The sequence below is a fragment of the Choloepus didactylus genome, chromosome 10 (assembly GCF_015220235.1).
Source record: "Choloepus didactylus isolate mChoDid1 chromosome 10, mChoDid1.pri, whole genome shotgun sequence".
In the NCBI taxonomy this organism is placed as follows: Eukaryota; Metazoa; Chordata; class Mammalia; order Pilosa; family Megalonychidae; genus Choloepus; species Choloepus didactylus.
The window spans coordinates 88768459-88786458 of NC_051316.1; the positions used below are offsets into that span (position 1 = coordinate 88768459).

Below are 18000 nucleotides of genomic sequence, written 5' to 3' on the forward strand. Positions count from 1 at the left end.
GCATACTACTGAAGGTCTATTATTTCCCATTACATTCCTCATTCTTTATTGGAATAAACAAAGAAATAATGAATTGATTCCAAGGTAGTTGTTAAGTGTCCATTTCCTTAACATAAACAGCTCTTTCCCTCTCCTCTTCTTACCCCTGGGCATTACTTAATCTTGCTGGTGGTGCTCAGGCCTAAAGAAGTTTCTAAGCTACAACCATATAAACCCCATAAAGTACATAAACGATATACAAATAATTCTGTTCTTTTATTTATTTTCGAATAAAAAAGTGGCAAAGATAACAATACTAGTGGCTCTGAATACAAAACACAGCATATCTGAGATTATTTCACATTTATAAAGCTGCTATTATATACAGCACCAGATATTCACAGCAAGTTTATTAGACTCTAAGTACTAGAATCATACCAGCAACTGAGGGGAGTCCAAGGTGGGAAAAATCTAAAACCAGTGGTCTTTCATTAACTGGATACATGGCCAACCAACTAATTGGTAAAGAAACAGAACCGTTACTCTTTTCTGCAGTAATGACTAAAATAAGATTGCCCCACAGGGCTGTATACTGACAAACAAACAAAAGAAACAACATTCTAAAATTCCCATTTCATTTTCTCTACAATCTTTCTCACAACAAATTTTTTCCAGAAATCTCTACCCTAATATTAGTTAAAAGTTCAGGATATTGGTTGGTATGCTATCTTCAGAAAAAGAAGGCAAAACAGTGCTAAGGATGTGGCATGGTCTGGTTCAACCAGTTCAAATCCAAGAAAGAATTCAGCCCTCTTCCAGTCATTAACTGGCTCTGCAGTGTTGAATACACTGCAAAAAGTGAACTATGCAGGAAATTACTTACTCTTTCCATACATCATGAGCACCTACTTTGTGCAAGGCACTTCATATTAGGTGCTGCAGGAACTACAAAGCTCAGACAAGTCCCTGCCCTTGAGGAGCTTACAATCTAATAATGAACACTATGTACATATATACAGTGGTAAAAACAACCAATTCTTCAGGATGGAGGGTATTTCAAGCAAAATGTATGATGATTCTTACATATTTTTTATTTAAACCATAATAAAGTCTAAACACAGGCCCTAATCAGACAGTAAGAATTTTAAAACATCTATTTTCCATAACCTTAAGTTTTGGACACTTGTTCCATTTCTTTTAAAAAAAGACACATTGAAACATACAAATAATTCAAAGCTCAGCACAAAGATTAGCACAGGCATTGCATAAACATAAAATATATATCACTACACACAACACAGATTTATTTATATAGTCTTACGTCTGTATAAACAAGTTTGATATTCACTTTCCTCTCATACATTAAAGTACAAATCGTGAAAAAAACATAATCCTTAGGACATTTTGCGTTTAATTTTGTTTAGTACCAAAACAAAACAAAACAAAACAAAACCAACCAACCAAAAAGAACAAAAATACTCTAAATCCTACCAGTTTGTTAGCCAAACGTAAAACTGGTAAAGTATGAAATGCCTCAAAGCCACCACTAACTCTTACATTGTCCAATTTGACCTTTATGACAGTAACCAGATTTCATGATGATGAGGTCAGCAACTTTTTCCTTAGATTTAGAGTTCAGAGATTCAATTCTACCCAACCCATTTACAATATTTCGACTAGATAGCCTACACTTTTACTATTTCAGAATGAGAGCATCATCTTTTCCTTTTTCCGATTCCCCTCATGCCTGGGATGAGGCATATTCTTAAGATATGTTGGTAAACCATATAATATTGCTCTAAATAAACTCACTGACTAGGACCCCACGTTTTATATTAGGTCTCTCCCCTAGAATATAGTTATAACTCAAAGAAAATACAAGATAAGAAAAGCTGAACCACCTAATCAGATAAAGGGGTAGAGGGAGAATATTCAAATACCAAAAGGATTAACCTCTTTAAAAGGACACCTTTATAGTCATTACCCTATTAAATTTCTATTGATTTCCACGGAAAATTTTCAGACAGCACTATCTTAAAACAAACTATATATATATACATATGAATGACAGAAGGTGGCATCCTATTTATCAGAGACAGCACAGCTGACAAGTCCTGATATTGATTTATATCTGTACAATGGAAACAAGTTCACAATCTTCTGAAAAACTCCACTGGATGAAACTCCACTGATGAAAAACTTCATCAGGATAGTGATGGCTTAATTCAGTTTAAGGACAGTCAAGTATCACATTGCTATATTTAGGTTGAATGGCAGATATGTTAGCCGACATGAAGCAGATCTTAAACTTCAAAAACCTCTTTGAAGATCAGTTCAAAGTTTAGAAACTGTAAGAGCCTTAAGCCATAGTCTAACAACTCAGCTTGAGGCTGTCAGTTGATACTTTCACTAATAGCCAAAATGAAAACAATTCACTTCAGTTAGATCCTTCACAGGCTTTTTCAATCTGACAACCTTGAGGGGAAAGGTTAGATTCTTGAGATATTTCCCAGTCTCACTGAACTGATAAATTCCATCAACTCATCAGAGAGCAAAGTAAGAGTACAAAGACACATTCATAATGAATCAAGGAAGCCATTCAGAGACTCAAAACAGTACCCAAGAGGCTAACTGTAAAGAGATTTATTTATATACCTGACTAATTGCTGTTTGTGTTGCCCAATCTCTAAAAAGGAGAAAGGGGAGAACATACTTCTCCCTTAAAAATAATTTAGGCTCACTGACTTTGAATATAACGCATTCAGTTTAGTTTTAACCCCAATTTTTGCTTGTCAAGAACAAAACTGGCTTGGGGAATGGGGGTGGATAATGGCAAAGAGCTAAAATTTCTCATTCCCCTAGATTGAAGTCCAACCAACCAGAGTTACTTAATATTCCGGCAAAGAAACTATAGTTAAGGATTCTGAAGGAAACCAGATACAATTTACCAAACTGTTAACAACCTTTGAAAATAAATATTACTGTTAAATAGTTCCTTCTAAGAAGGGAGACTCATTACATGATTTAGCTTTTAGAAATGCCATCATTAATCTATTTTTCTTTCAAACATGAAATACATTAAGTTCTGAACAGATATAAAGAAATAAAAACCAAGAGGGCCTCTTTGGGAAGGAAAAGCAAGAGACAGAGGTCAGGAGCAGAAAGAATGGACAGATCCTGTGGAAATCAATCAGTGGCACTAATTCCTGGTTCCACTCCAGGAATTGCAGCATTTTCACCACACGCTGCAGCATTTTAGCCACTGCAATGGGAACAGGTGCTCCATAAAACCAGCACTGGATTCCTCTTAATAAGCACCAATAAGCATCAATTTCTTTCTTTCTTTCTTTTTCTTTTTTTTTTTTTTTGTCTTATTTGATGCTATTATAATTACAAAAGAATATATTCTTATACTTAATCATTACCTTTGAAAACACTGTTTTTACCTAATTAACCTGTTAAACTAGCTAATAGGTCCAACCCACATGCTGTAACATTAACTGTCTTAAAAACTTCGTAAAGGGAGAAGGAGAAAAATGCCACACTCAAGAACAAGCTTTACCAGTGGTTCTAATAACTTTTGACATTGAAAAATAATTGGGTGTTTTGGCAGATAAAATATAGGTAAAGATGACTTGAAGTCTGGGTAGTGGACAATTTCAGAATGAATACTGAGCATAACAAGCTATCAACTTCTTATCTAGCATAATAGGGACAAATTAACCCTAGGCAGAGAAAATGTGACACATATGTAGATATCAGACTCCAAAATGCAACAGTATTGTAGCTTAAAATGTCTAATCTTATGGAATCTTTGCTCCTGCAATTTAAATATAGTGCAGCAACATCACTTCTATTTCTTCCATTGCTGAAAGTTATTAGTGACAGCTAACATAAACTTGAAATTCACTAAATACTTTTATGAAGGTTTAGAGGATATGACAGTGTAAACTAGACACAATTAGTCTAAAGATTCCTGCTGTGACTCACACTTTTCTAAGGTTTCAACCTGTCCCTTGTACGTCTAGTACACTGATCCTTAAGAGAAATTCAGAAGCACACTGTGTTTGTGATGTTGCCACTAACTCAAAATGCTCTCTCGTCCTCACAGTTCAATGGATTAACCTCCATGAATTGGGAAGGACAGGAAGGAAGGCCTCTCAACTGGGTATGCAGAAATTTGGGCAAGTATTGACTGGAGTTCAAAGTGTTAAGAATACCACTGGGCCAAGCCCCTGTGAAGAAAACTAATGTTCTAGTACACCACTCCTATACAAATTAGTAAACTAGCTGCCAGGTTTTTTCCTATAAACAAAATAATTCAAGAGATCATTTTCAGTTAACTAGTTAAACTTTGCCAAAATTGCACAACAGCTTCAAATAAAACCTTAATGTAAGTTTTAGATGTCAGCAGCACAGAATTTCCCAATAAGAACAAATCACCTACTAACTATAATTAGAAACAAAAAATAAACTAAGCATGCCATGATTATTAAAATTACAGTAGTCCCTTGACATGATCTGTTTTTATTTTCACATTTACTATCAAGTGAAACAGCTACAGGCACAGACAACTTCAACTATATTACCTTCTGAGTTGTTTTATTTATGATTTCAATGTTGCTTGGTTCTGTTGAAAAATCAATTTAATACAATGGACCCTAAAATCTGCAATAAACATTACTCTCATAATTACCACCAGAATGAGAAACAAAGAATAATTCCGAAAATATATAAGTACCAAAATAAAAATTAAAATAGAATACAAAACACATTCCAAAGCAGATTGTTTGGAAGTGCCTCTTAAGGGCTCTTATTTGTACCACATCTTAACAGAAGTGGGAAGAATACAAGTTGGGGATGAGACCTGTAACAATGGTATCTAACTATCAAGGTGTTATTTCTAAAGTGAAGACAAAGTATCTTTCATTAAGGACACAACATAAAAGCAGGAAATCATGTTAAAATAAGGCAACATAGATGAATAGCATAAAATATGAATTAAGAATTTCACATTTTATAATTCCCATCCAACTTTCCCAGAAATATGCACCATTCAAGATGCATGCACCAATTTCAAGATGATTAGCACCAATTCATAGAGCACTTAAAAAAAATCCAAGAACACTAATTCCAAAATGCCTACTTTAGTTCTGATTAAGAGCAATTAATTTTGACATCTTAATAGCCCACAGAAAAACACCTATATTACCAACATCAAGGACCTCTGTAGATGGAAGAAATTCCCAGGCTCTGTTCAACTGAGCTGCATAAATTTGTAGCATCAGAGCTCAAGGGTTCACTTCTCAGCTGCCCATCTCTCTCTGGAAGTCTCTAGACAGGATCTGTGTACACTCCTACAATGAATATTGAATGAAACATGTCTGGAAGTGTCAAGATTAAAAAATACAAGTTTTTAAGCAGAAATATGACATGGATAAATTGAAATACTTGACCTCCTTATCCATATTAAGGAGTTGGGTCAGGAAATCTGATGATATGGAAGATAATTAAAATAAGTCACTTAAAATTATTAACTTATAATAGTTATCTGATCATTTGACACATTAAAACCAATTTTATTCTTGGCTTCAACTTCTTAAAAACATTGAGATTTAGGAAAATGTTTTCAATATGCATGAAAAACAAGAATCAATAGGATACAGATCCTGTGACTTTTTACTGAGAAAAATGAGACTCACACATTGTTTTAGACACTTTTAATATCTGTTGGTACACTGACTGCCACATACCAGGCAACTTAAGTTCCCTGGGGCAACAAGGTTATTCCAGACCAAGGCAGGGATTAAAACCTAACCCAGCCCAGCAAGGACCTTAACCAAATTCTCTTTAGAAGAGACCATTCTGTTTTTAGAAATGATGGGATGTTCTTTTTGTTCAAACTGCTTCAGTCAAGATACTTGAAAAACAAATGTACCTCAATGGGTAAGGAGTGGTCAAGGGTTGCTAATGTTCATCTCAAAACAAATTAAAATCTCTGCATTCAGTCATTTTTAAAGATATCCTTTAGTCCCTGGAGATAGAGAATGCACTTCAGAAACGAGTTCCCAGGGTCCTATTTACAATTACAGAGTGCCTCTCCAAAGATGAGGCCCAGGCTTACTCCAGAGCATCCTTTCTCTTCAGTCTACAGACTGTTTTCAACAGCAGAGTACATGCTCTTTCCATCTTCCCACCAGTGACATTTAGAAGACAGGAGAATCACAGAAAGGACAGGGGCTTTGCAGTAACCTCTTAATCCAGTCAGGATCTGCAAAAGGAAGATAAGTGGTATTAAGTGTTAGCTTCAGAAAAGGCAATGCAATGAAATGGGATGAGCATTGGTCTGCAATGTCAAGAGCCTGGCATTTTGGTCCCAGCTGTGTGTGTCCTTGGACAAAGCACTTAACTCTTTTGGGCTTCAGTTCCTATGATTCTAAAAGTGGCAAGACTAAATTTGTGGTTCCCAAAGTTAAGTTTGTGATAAAATTTTCTTCCATGCCATATGGACTTTAACATGACACTTCCCAATTATAATTACAAGAAAGAGTATTTCTAAAGCTAAATTTATTCAATTTGGAGAAAGGACTATGTTTTATTCTTAGATTGTATCCTTTACTCTTGTTAGTGTTAAAATATTCCCTTTTATAAAATTATAATACTAGTAATTTTTTTTTCAATGCCATCACATGGAGATATAAAAAGATGGCAACAATGGGTCAAGACTTCCCCTTTTAAAACTTTACTGGTCTGTAAAATGCTGAAGTCTGAGAACCACTCTAATACTATTTTCTAGAACTAGCAGATCTTTATTCTTCCCAAAATCTGTATGTGGCTCAACTCAAAGTCAACTGGCAGGAATTTTTTGCTTTTTAATTTAAATTTCAATCTTTTCCATATTTCCTGCCTAAATAGTCTATCAATTCTCAATTACAGTGAGTATTAAAAGGTTCCCAATAATTTGCTTGAGAATAATCCAATAGAAAGAGGGAAGTACAGATGAAACAAAAATGGCCATTTTGAAGTTGATTAATGGGGATATAGGAGTTCATTATACTTCTCTCTCTACTTTTGTATATGTTGCATATTCCAAAAGAAAAAGTTAAAAACAACACAAGGTACTGACACACCAAATCCTTAGAATTAGAAAGCATCAGCCAGTTTAGAGGGGGAAAAAAAAAACAAGAATTAGGATGTAGTTTTTATGTAGAATGCTTTACGTTTTAGCTAATTGAGACCACACATTTCCCCAAAACACGTATACAATTGTATATGCTTGTATTTAGTTAGCTCATTTGGTCAAAATATGATGTCAATGAATCTAAAGTCATAAGCTTGACATTCGGGTGGCTATTTAGATCACTTCATTCCTTGCCCAAGCTTATTCCAACTAGTTATCTCAAAAATGTGTTTTGTCACCAGGACTCTCAGAAAAGAGGATATAGACGAACCAGAAAAAAAATCTATCATGGATCCTAGAAGAATGTCTCCAAGTGCATATACTATTACTTATTCAGCAATGTTGTCTTTGTATACAATATCATTTGCAGAATTTTCATTCAAATATACTCTATATATGCCATCTAAAACAAGCTCCAACTTTTTTTGAATGAATAATTTGTTTGCACTGACAGAACAGCAAATTGCAGACCCACTTAACTCAATTAGTACTGTGGCTTCAAGATAACACTGTAAAGAGCAGAACAAGCCTGTTCACCATCCCTGACTGCCTAATACTAAGCAGTGTGGAGTCAGACCCAACTCATTATTGAGGAGCTGGCACTCTGTCAGCATGCTCAATCTCATCCTCCCAAGGCTGGGAAATCATTCACCTTCTGGTGCTGGATGTCGGGCAATGCTATCATGGAGCAAACACCTTCTGTATATCAAACTCTGGCAGGACTGGTAGGTTAAAAAACACCTGAAAGAAAACAGATTGTATCATCATGGGAGAGAGGTTGCCCAGGTTCTACCAACACCATGAAAGCAGCATGGTATCAGAAGGTAACTTTACCACAGACAGTTAAAGAGATTAAAACTACACATTAACAAAGGAAAAGACAAAACTACTTCACAAACTCATGGCAACAATGTATCCCTCTGTGCACCAAAGTTGGCCAAACCTATACTACCCATACTTGGTAGTGGCTGTGGGGAAATGGCTGTGTTATAGTACTGGGCGAAGAGATACAAAGCTTCTACTCTAGTTAGTCACTGCAGCTTTTGGAATGAATTTAGTCTGTCCAAAGTTGACTGTACTTTGAAATCTTGGTATGTTAAAAATTTTTTGATCGTGTATTATTTAAAAAGAATAGAAAATTATTCTTGTTAGTTTTTAAGATTAGATCTAAACACTATCTTCAAGAATCTGACAGTACAGTAGGGAAAACCTGAATGATATGGGAGACAACAATGATGGAAAAAAGATAGGACATTAACAAATGTTCACAGGTTCAATTCTATCCAAAGCCTACTTACTGAACACCTACCAGGACAAGACAAATAAGGGTAGATGGAATGCAAAAAGTGCATTTAGATCATGCATGGAAGGTTTTCCAAAAAATAAAGGTTTTAAGTTGAGCAACTGAGGAGTAGAAAAATAAAAAGAAGAAGGGAGGTTGAGGGAAGGGATTCCAAGTAGGTTTACCTTGAATAAAGACTTGGATATACATAAACAAAGATTGTATACAGGTGATAGGAAGCACTCATTTTCACATAGAGAAATATATTATACTTAAGTATTTTGGCACTAACTTTAAACGGCAAAAATAAAAATAATTTTTATGAAAGAACCCATATGAGAGGCATTAATATGTAGTGGTTACAAACGTGAAAGCTGGAGCCAGAATGCCAGGTTTTTAGCTCCTCCAGGAACTAATATCCTGTGTAACTTTGGCCAAGCTATTTAATCTCCCCATGTCCTAGTTTCCTCATCTGTAAAAATGGAAATAATCACAGAGTACACCACACATGGTTGCTGCAATGAGGATGGAATAACTTGATACCTGTGTATTGCTTAGAATGGTGCCTGTCACATTGATAATGCACAATAAATGATGGCAATTGTCATTATTACAAACCCAAAACCTACAACCCTTCCCCCAACTCCAACAAAAGAAAATGAAAATAGAAAATGCATAAGAATACAATAAGAATTAAAAAAAAACAAATATCCATCAATAAGGGAGCAAATTATGAAAAATCCATACAATGGAAAACTAAATAGCTATTAAGAATGGGATCTATCTACTGATGTGGAAAAAGGTCCACAACATTATGATAAAAGAATTGGCAAACTGTTAAAGATGGCATGTATAGCACAATCTCATTTCTGTTAAACATAAATAAAAATTAAAAAAATCATTTAGTCCTTCAAAAAATATTTCACTGAGTGTCCATCATGTACCAGACACTGTTCTTAGAAAGAACAGTGAACAAAACAAAATTAAATTCCCTGTTCTTGTGGAGCTGTCTATTCTAGAGGGGGGTGAAAAGCAAAATGTAGATAATATATTAAATATTGGTAACTGCTAAGGAGGAAACCAAGGAAGTGGGATAGAGAATACTGGGTTGACAGGGAGATGTCAGCAGGGTGTTACAACTTTAGATAGCATGGCCAGGGAGGGTCTAACTGATAAAGTGACACTTGAGGAAGCCCTGTGGACATCTGCAGGAAGAGCATCCCAGGCAGAGGAGGGCAGACATACTGAAGTAGGAGTGGTACCTTATGCACCTGAGGAAAAATGAGATCAATATACCTGCAGTAAAGTGAGCAAGATGGAGAAATGTAGGAATGAAGTCAGAGAGGAGGCAAGGGGCCAGGCTGTGTAGGTCACTGAAAGGATTTCAAATTTTACTTATCAGAAATGGATAGCTTCTTGGAGGGTTTTGAGCAGAGGAGTAACACAAACTGATGAAGTTTTAATAGAATCGCAGTCATAGCTATATCAAGAACAGACTGAAGGGGGCAAGAATGGAATCAAGAAAAACAGAAGACAACTACAATAATCTAGGCAAGAGATGATAGTTTCTTGGTTTAAGGCTATAGAGATGGCAGAAAAAGGTTGGACTCAAATTCAAAATGCCTATTAAACATCAAAATAGAGATAGTGAGTAGGCAGTCAGATACTAAGTCTGGATTTAGGGAGAGAGGTCCTGACTAAAGCTATATTTTTAAGTCACCAATGTACAGATGATATGTGACAACCAAGAAGAGTGCTGACAGAAGGGAAAAAAGGTCCAAAGACTGACATCAAGGACATGAGGTAGATCAGCAAAGAAGACAGAATGAAGAGTCAGAAGTAGGAAGAAAAAGCAGGAGAGTACTGTGTCCTGGAAGCCAGATTATGAAAGTGCTTCAAGGAGGAAGTAACAGGTCAAAAATAGCTTATAGGTCAAGTAAAATGAAGACACAACAAGATTACCTCTGAGAGTGAGACAGAGGGGAGGAAAAGGAAGACTTTTGCTTTTTATTTTATAGTTTTATATTCCATTAACTTTAACATGTATTAGTTTTGTAATAATTTTTTAAAATTTAATCTATTTCAAAGGAAAACAGTATTACCCAAAAAACAGAGAAAGAAGGAAACCTCTATATACCAAATAGTAAAATTATCTTAAAAGGGCATCCTGCTATAGTCATACTGATGATAAAAGTCCATGCCAGTTTTGTTAATAGCAGTTTTTCTCTAACATAAAGGCACAATCAACATTTATTTTGGAAAGATACTTTACAGCGGTTTGTGCTAGACAAAACTGAAAAATGAACAAAGGCAAGAGCTGACTTTAAATGACTTACCGGAGCCAAATGTGACCATTGGAACAGACCGCCTGTTTGCGATCTGTGAATGGCAAGATTTCTTTACACAGACTACAGTGCTCAGGGAAAGTTTGTTTGTTCATCTTCTTTGAGATATGTCCAATCAGCACCTAATAAGACAAAGTGGTCAGCAATGTTCAGTGGTGAGAACAGGATTTCCTGAAGAAAAAAAGCCTCTAACAGAAAGGAAAAAAAGAAAAGAGAAAAACAATATAATAGAAGAGACAGAAGATTTGCCATTCCATATAGGCTGATCTAAAAGTGAAAGGCTAGATCTTTGACCTATGACAATCAGCTGAATAAAATAAATTCATTCAAGGACCGTGTGTCAACACTATGAACCACAGCCACTAAAGGAAAAACTGTTCTGAAAACCAAAATCTTATTACTTGCCTCATTTTAGTTGCTTCTGAAACAAGGACTTCAGAGTTCTGTTAGAAGACAAAGTATGTAGCTATTATTTATAATGTTTTGACTTTAAGAAGGAAAAACAAAACCTCTATATGCAAAATATATGAAATACTGCTATCTTTGGAGAATTGTACAAATGTCTATTCCTTAAAGAAGGCTTACAAAGTAAAGATAATCAGGATTTTAAAAGAAATTTTAATTTTACATTCTGATAGCCCAAAGCTGCAAGACTGATATAGCCTAATAGTTCCACTGATCCCTACTGCAGAGTTACTTCAGGATCTGCTGTGGAAGTGGGGAGGTGGTAATGAGAAAGAGGTTGACAAGGCAGGGCTTTATTCCTTGCTCCTATTATCAGCTTTGCTTTTACCTTCTTTGTTTATTAGGATTACATACTTCTTTTTTTTTTAAGTGTGATTTGCTGAACAAAGTTCACTGGATATGTCAAAGGATACAACAATCCTTAACAACCATCATCTTTTTTTTTTTTTTTTTTTTATCATCATTTTATTGAGATATATTCACATACCACGCAGTCATACAAAACAAATTGTACTTTCGATTGTTTACAGTACCATTACATAGTTGTACATTCATCACCTAAATCAATCCCTGACACCTTCATTAGCACACACACAAAAATAACAAGAATAATAATTAGAGTGAAAAACAGCAATTGAAGTAAAAAAGAACACTGGGTACCTTTGTCTGTTTGTTTGCTTCCCCTACTTTTCTACACATCCATCCATAAACTAGACAAAGTGGAGTTTGGTCCTTATGGCATTCCCAATCCCACTGTCACCCCTCATAAGCTACATTTTTATACAACTGTCTTCGAGATTCATGGGTTCTGGGTTGTAGTTTAATAGTTTCAGGTATCCACCACCAGCTACCCCAATTCTTTAGAACTTAAAAAAGGTTGTCTAAAGTGTGCGTAAGAGTGCCCACCAGAGTGATCTCTCGGCTCGTTTTGGAATCTCTCTGCCACTGAAGCTTATTTCATTTCCTTTCACATCCCCCTTTTGGTCAAGAAGATGTTCTCCATCCCACGATGCCGGGTCTACATTCCTCCCCGGGAGTCATATTCCACGTTGCCAGGGAGATTCACTTCCCTGGGTGTCTGTTCCCACGTAGGGGGGAGGGCAGTGATTTCACCTTTCATGTTGGCTTAGCCAGAGAGAGAGGGCCACATCTGAGCAACAAAGAGGCATTCAGGAGGAGACTCTTAGGCACAAATACAGGGAGGCCTAGCCTCTCCTTTGCAGCAACCGTCTTCCCAAGGGTAAAACTTATGGTAGAGGGCTCAACCCATCAAACCACCAGTCCCCTATGTCTGTGGTCATGTTAGCAACCATGAAGGTGGGGTAGGCAAATACCCCTGCATTCTCCATAGGCTCCTCAAGGGGGCACTACATCTTTTTTTTTTTTTTTTCCTTGTTTGTCTTTTTTCTTTTTTTTTTTTTTTTTAACTTTCCCTTCTTTTTTAAATCAACTGTATGAAAAAAAAAGTTAAAAAGAAAACAAACATACAATAAAAGAACATTTCAAAGAGACCATAACAAGGGAGTAAGAAAAAGACAACTAACCTAAGATAACTGCTTAACTTCCAACATGTTCCTACTTTACCCCAAGAAAGTTACATAATATAGCAACATTTCAGTGAACTTGTTCCTACTACATCCATCAGAAATTAACAGACCATAGTCATTTCTGGGCATCCCCAGAACGTTAAATAGCTTACCTGTTCTTCTTGGATTATTGTTCCCCCTTCCTTAATTGCTCTCTACTGCTAGTTCCCCTACATTCTACATTATAAACCATTTGTTTTTACATTTTTCAAAGTTCACATTAGTGGTAGCATATAATATTTCTCTTTTTGTGCCTGGCTTATTTCGCTCAGCATTATGTCTTCAAGGTTCATCCATGTTGTCATATGTTTCACCAGATCGTTCCTTCTTACTGCCGCGTAGTATTCCATCGTGTGTATATACCACATTTTATTTATCCACTCATCTGTTGAAGGACATTTGGGTTGTTTCCATCTCTTGGCAATTGTGAATAATGCTGCTATGAACATTGGCGTGCAGATATCTGTTCGTGTCACTGCTTTCCGATCTTCCGGGTATATACCGAGAAGTGCAATCGCTGGATCGAATGGTAGCTCTATATCTAGTTTTCTAAGGAACTGCCAGACTGACTTCCAGAGTGGCTGAACCATTATACAGTCCCACCAACAATGAATAAGAGTTCCAATTTCTCCACATCCCCTCCAGCATTTGTAGTTTCCTGTTTGTTTAATGGCAGCCATTCTAACCGGTGTTAGATGGTATCTCATTGTGGTCTTAATTTGCATCTCTCTAATAGCTAGTGAAGCTGAACATTTTTTCATGTGTTTCTTGGCCATTTGTATTTCCTCTTCAGAGAACTGTCTTTTCATATCTTTTGCCCATTTTATAATTGGGCTGTCTGTACTATTGTCATTGAGTTGTAGGATTTCTTTGTATATGCAAGATATCAGTCTTTTGTCAGATACATGGTTTCCAAAAATTTTTTCCCATTGAGTTGGCTGCCTCTTTACCTTTTTGAGAAATTCCTTTGAGGTGCAGAAACTTCTAAGCTTGAGGAGTTCCCATTTATCTATTTTCTCTTTTGTTGCTTGTGCTTTGGGTGTAAAGTCTAGGAAGTGGCCTCCTAATACAAGGTCTTGAAGATGTTTTCCTACATTATCTTCTAGGAGTTTTATGGTACTTTCTTTTATATTGAGATCTTTGGTCCATTTTGAGTTAATTTTTGTGTAGGGGGTGAGGTAGGGGTCCTCTTTCATTCTTTTGGATATGGATATCCAACTCTCCCAGCCCCATTTGTTGAAAAGACCATTATGGCTCAGTTCGGTGACTTTGGGGGCCTTATCAAAGATCAGTCGGCCATAGATCTGAGGGTCTATCTCTGAATTCTCAATTAGATTCCATTGATCTATATGTCTATCTTTGTGCCAGTACCATGCTGTTTTGGCAACTGTGGCTTTATAATAAGCTTCAAAGTCAGGGAGTGTAAGTCCTCCCACTTCGTTTTTCTTTTTTAGAGTGTCTTTAGCAATTCGAGGCATCTTCCCTTTCCAAATAAATTTGATAACTAGCTTTTCCAAGTCTGCAAAGTAGGTTGTTGGAATTTTGATTGGGATTGCATTGAATCTGTAGATGAGTTTGGGTAGAATTGACATCTTAATGACATTTAGCCTTCCTATCCATGAACATGGAATATTTTTCCATCTTTTAAGGTCCCCTTCTATTTCTTTTAGTAGAGTTATGTAGTTTTCTTTGTATAGGTCTTTTACATCTTTGGTTAAGTTTATTCCTAGGTACTTGATTTTTTTAGTTGCTATTGAAAATGGTATCTTTTTCTTGAGTGTCTCTTCAGTTTGTTCATTTCTAGCATATAGAAACATTACTGACTTATGTGCATTAATCTTGTATCCTGCTACTTTGCTAAATTTGTTTATTAGCTCTAGTAGGTGTATCGTCGATTTCTCAGGGTTTTCTAGATATAAGATCATATCATCTGCAAACAATGACAGTTTTACTTCTTCTTTTCCAATTTGGATGCCTTTTATTTCTTTGTCTTGCCGGATTGCCCTGGCTAGCACTTCCAGCACAATGTTGAATAACAGTGGTGACAGCGGGCATCCTTGTCTTGTTCCTGATCTTAGAGGGAAGGCTTTCAGTCTCTCACCATTGAGTACTATGCTGGCTGTGGGTTTTTCATATATGCTCTTTATCATGTTGAGGAAGTTTCCTTCAATTCCTACCTTTTGAAGTGTTTTTATCAAAAAGGGATGTTGGATTTTGTCAAATGCTTTTTCAGCATCTATTGAGATGATCAATTGATTTTTCCCTTTCGAGTTTTTAATGTGTTGTAATACATTGATTGTTTTTCTTATGTTGAACCATCCTTGCATGCCTGGAATGAACCCCACTTGGTCATGGTGTATGATTTTTTTAATGTGTCTTTGGATTCGATTTGCAAGTATTTTGTTGAGGATTTTTGCATCTATATTCATTAGGGAGATTGGCCGGTAGTTTTCCTTTTTTGTAGCATCTTTGCCTGGTTTTGGTATTAGATTGATGTTAGCTTCATAAAATGAGTTAGGTAGTGTTCCATTTTTTTCAATGTTTTGAAAGAGTTTGAGTAAGATTGGTGTCAGTTCTTTCTGGAAAGTTTGGTAGAATTCCCCTGTGAAGCCATCTGGCCCTGGGCATTTATTTGTGGGAAGATTTTTGATGACTGATTGGATCTCTTTGCTTGTGATGGGTTGGTTGAGGTCTTCTATTTCTTCTCTGGTCAGTCTAGGTTGTTCATATGTTTCCAGGAAATTGTCCATTTCTTCTACATTATCCAGTTTGTTGCCATACAGTTGTTCATAATATCCTCTTATAATTTTTTTAATTTCTTCAGGATCTGCAGTTATGTTACCTTTTTCATTCATTATTTTGTTTATATGGGTCTTCTCTCTTTTTGATTTTGTCAGTCTAGCTAGGGGCTTGTCAATCTTGTTGATCTTCTCAAAGAACCAACTTTTGGTGATATTTATCCTTTCTATTGTTTTTTTGTTCTCTATGTCATTTATTTCTGCTTTAATCCTTGTTATTTCTTTTCTTGTACTTGGTTTAGGCTTGGTTTGCTGTTCATTTTCTAGCTTCTTCAGTTGATCCATTAGTTCTTTGATTTTGGCTCTTTCTTCCTTTTTAATATATGCGTTTAGTGCTATAAATTTCCCCCTTAGCACTGCTTTTGCTGCATCCCATAGGTTTTGGTATGTTGTGTTCTCATTTTCATTCGTCTCTATATATTTAGCAATTTCTCTTGCTATTTCTTCTTTAACCCACTGATTGTTTAGGAGTGTGTTGTTTAACCTCCAGGTATTTGTGAATTTTCTAAGTCTCTGATGGTTATTGACTTCTAATTGTATTCCATTGTGGTCAGAGAATGTGCTTTGAATAATTTCAATCTTTTTAAATTTATTGAGGCTTGTTTTATGTCCCAGCATATGATCTATTCTGGAGAAAGTTCCGTGAGCACTAGAAAAGTATGTGTATCCTGGTGATTTGGGATGTAATGTCCTGTAGATGTCTGTTAAATCTAATTCATTTATCAGATTGTTTAGGTTTTCAATTTCCTTATTGGTCTTCTGTCTGGTTGATCTATCTATAGGAGAGAGTGATGTGTTGAAGTCTCCCACAATTATTGTGGAAACATCAATTGCTTCCTTTAGTTTTGCCAATGTTTCTCTCATGTATTTTGTGGCACCTTGATTGGGTGCATAGACATTTACGATTGTTATTTCTTCTTGCTGAATTGCCCCTTTTATTAGTATGTAGTGGCCTTCTTTGTCTCTCAAAACATCCCTGCATTTGAAGTCTATTTTATCTGAGATTAATATTGCTACACCTGCTTTCTTTTGGCTGTAGCTTGCATGAAATATTTTTTTCCATCCTTTCACTTTCAGTTTCTTTGTGTCCCTGTGTCTAAGATGAGTCTCTTGTATGCAACATATTGATGGTTCATTTTTTTTGATCCATTCTGCGAATCTATATCTTTTAATTGGGGAGTTTAATCCATTTACATTCAACGTTAAAACCGTGAAGGCATTTCTTGAATTGGCCATCTTATCCTTTGGATTATGTTTGCCATATTTTTCCCTCTCTCTATTAATATCCTTTATTGTACCCATACCGAATCTCTTTAGTACTGAACCTTTCTCCAGGTCTCTCTGTCCTGTCTTTGTTTCTCTGTCTGTAGGGCTCCCTTTAGTATCTCCAGTAGGGCAGGTCTCTTGTTAGCAAATTCTCTCAGCATTTCTTTGTCTGTGAAAAATTTAAGCTCTCCCTCAAATTTGAAGGAGAGCTTTGCTGGATAAAGTATTCTTGGCTGGAAATTCCTCTCACTCAGAATTTTAAATATATCGTGCCACTGCCTTCTTGCCTCCATGGTGGCTGCTGAGTAGTCACTACTTAGTCTTATGCTGTTTCCTTTGTATGTGGTGAATTGCTTTTCTCTTGCTGCTTTCAGAACTTGCTCCTTCTCTTCTATGTTTGACAGTGTGATCAGTATATGTCTCGGAGTGGGTTTTTTTGGATTTATTCTATTTGGAGTTCGCTGAGCATTTATGATTTGTGTATTTATGTTGTTTAGAAGCTTTGGGAAGTTTTCCCCAACAATTTCTTTGAATACTCTTCCTAGACCTTTACCCTTTTCTTCCCCTTCTGGGACACCAATGAGTCTTATATTCGGACGTTTCATATTATCTATCATATCCCTGAGGTCCATTTCGAGTTTTTCAATTTTTTTCCCCATTCTTTCTTTTATGCTTTCATTTTCCATTCTGTCATCTTCCAGGTCACTGATTCGTTGTTCAACTTCCTCTAGTCTTGTACTATGAGTGTCCAGAATCTTTTTAATTTGGTCAACAGTTTCTTTAATTTCCATAAGATCATCCATTTTTTTATTTAGTCTTGCAATGTCTTCTTTATGCTCTTCTAGGGTCTTCTTGATTTCCTTCATATCCCGTACTAGGGTCTCATTGTTCATCTTTAGTTCTTTGAGTAGCTGCTCTAGGTGGTGTGTCTCTTCTGGTCTTTTGATTTGGGTGCTTGGGCTTGGGTTATCCATATCGTCTGGTTTTTTCATATGCTTTATAATTTTCTGTTGTTTTTGGCCTCGTGGCATTTGCTGAACTTGATAGGGTTCTTTTAGGGTTTGTAGACCAGTTGAAGTCCTTATCTCTAATTTATCAG

At 36.1% G+C, this 18000-nt stretch overlaps 1 protein-coding gene across 3 annotated transcripts in view; it reads right to left on the minus strand.

Moving 5' to 3' along the window:
* Positions 1 to 236: 236 nt before the first annotated feature.
* GTF3C4 (general transcription factor IIIC subunit 4) overlaps positions 237 to 18000 on the minus strand; it is a 28914-nt gene continuing 11150 nt past the window's right edge. The window contains exons 3-5 of one of the 3 annotated variants that reach the window (XM_037797981.1): positions 10778 to 10908; positions 7812 to 7900; positions 237 to 6250 (exon numbers count right to left, since the gene is read on the minus strand). In XM_037797981.1, coding sequence (XP_037653909.1) covers positions 6186 to 6250; positions 7812 to 7900; positions 10778 to 10908 — 285 coding nt within the window. In that variant the 3' untranslated portion in view covers positions 237 to 6185. Of the gene's footprint in view, positions 6251 to 7811; positions 7901 to 10777; positions 10909 to 11191; positions 11230 to 18000 lie in introns of those variants that run through there. The other 2 variants (XM_037797982.1, XM_037797983.1) reach the window with 2 other exon arrangements.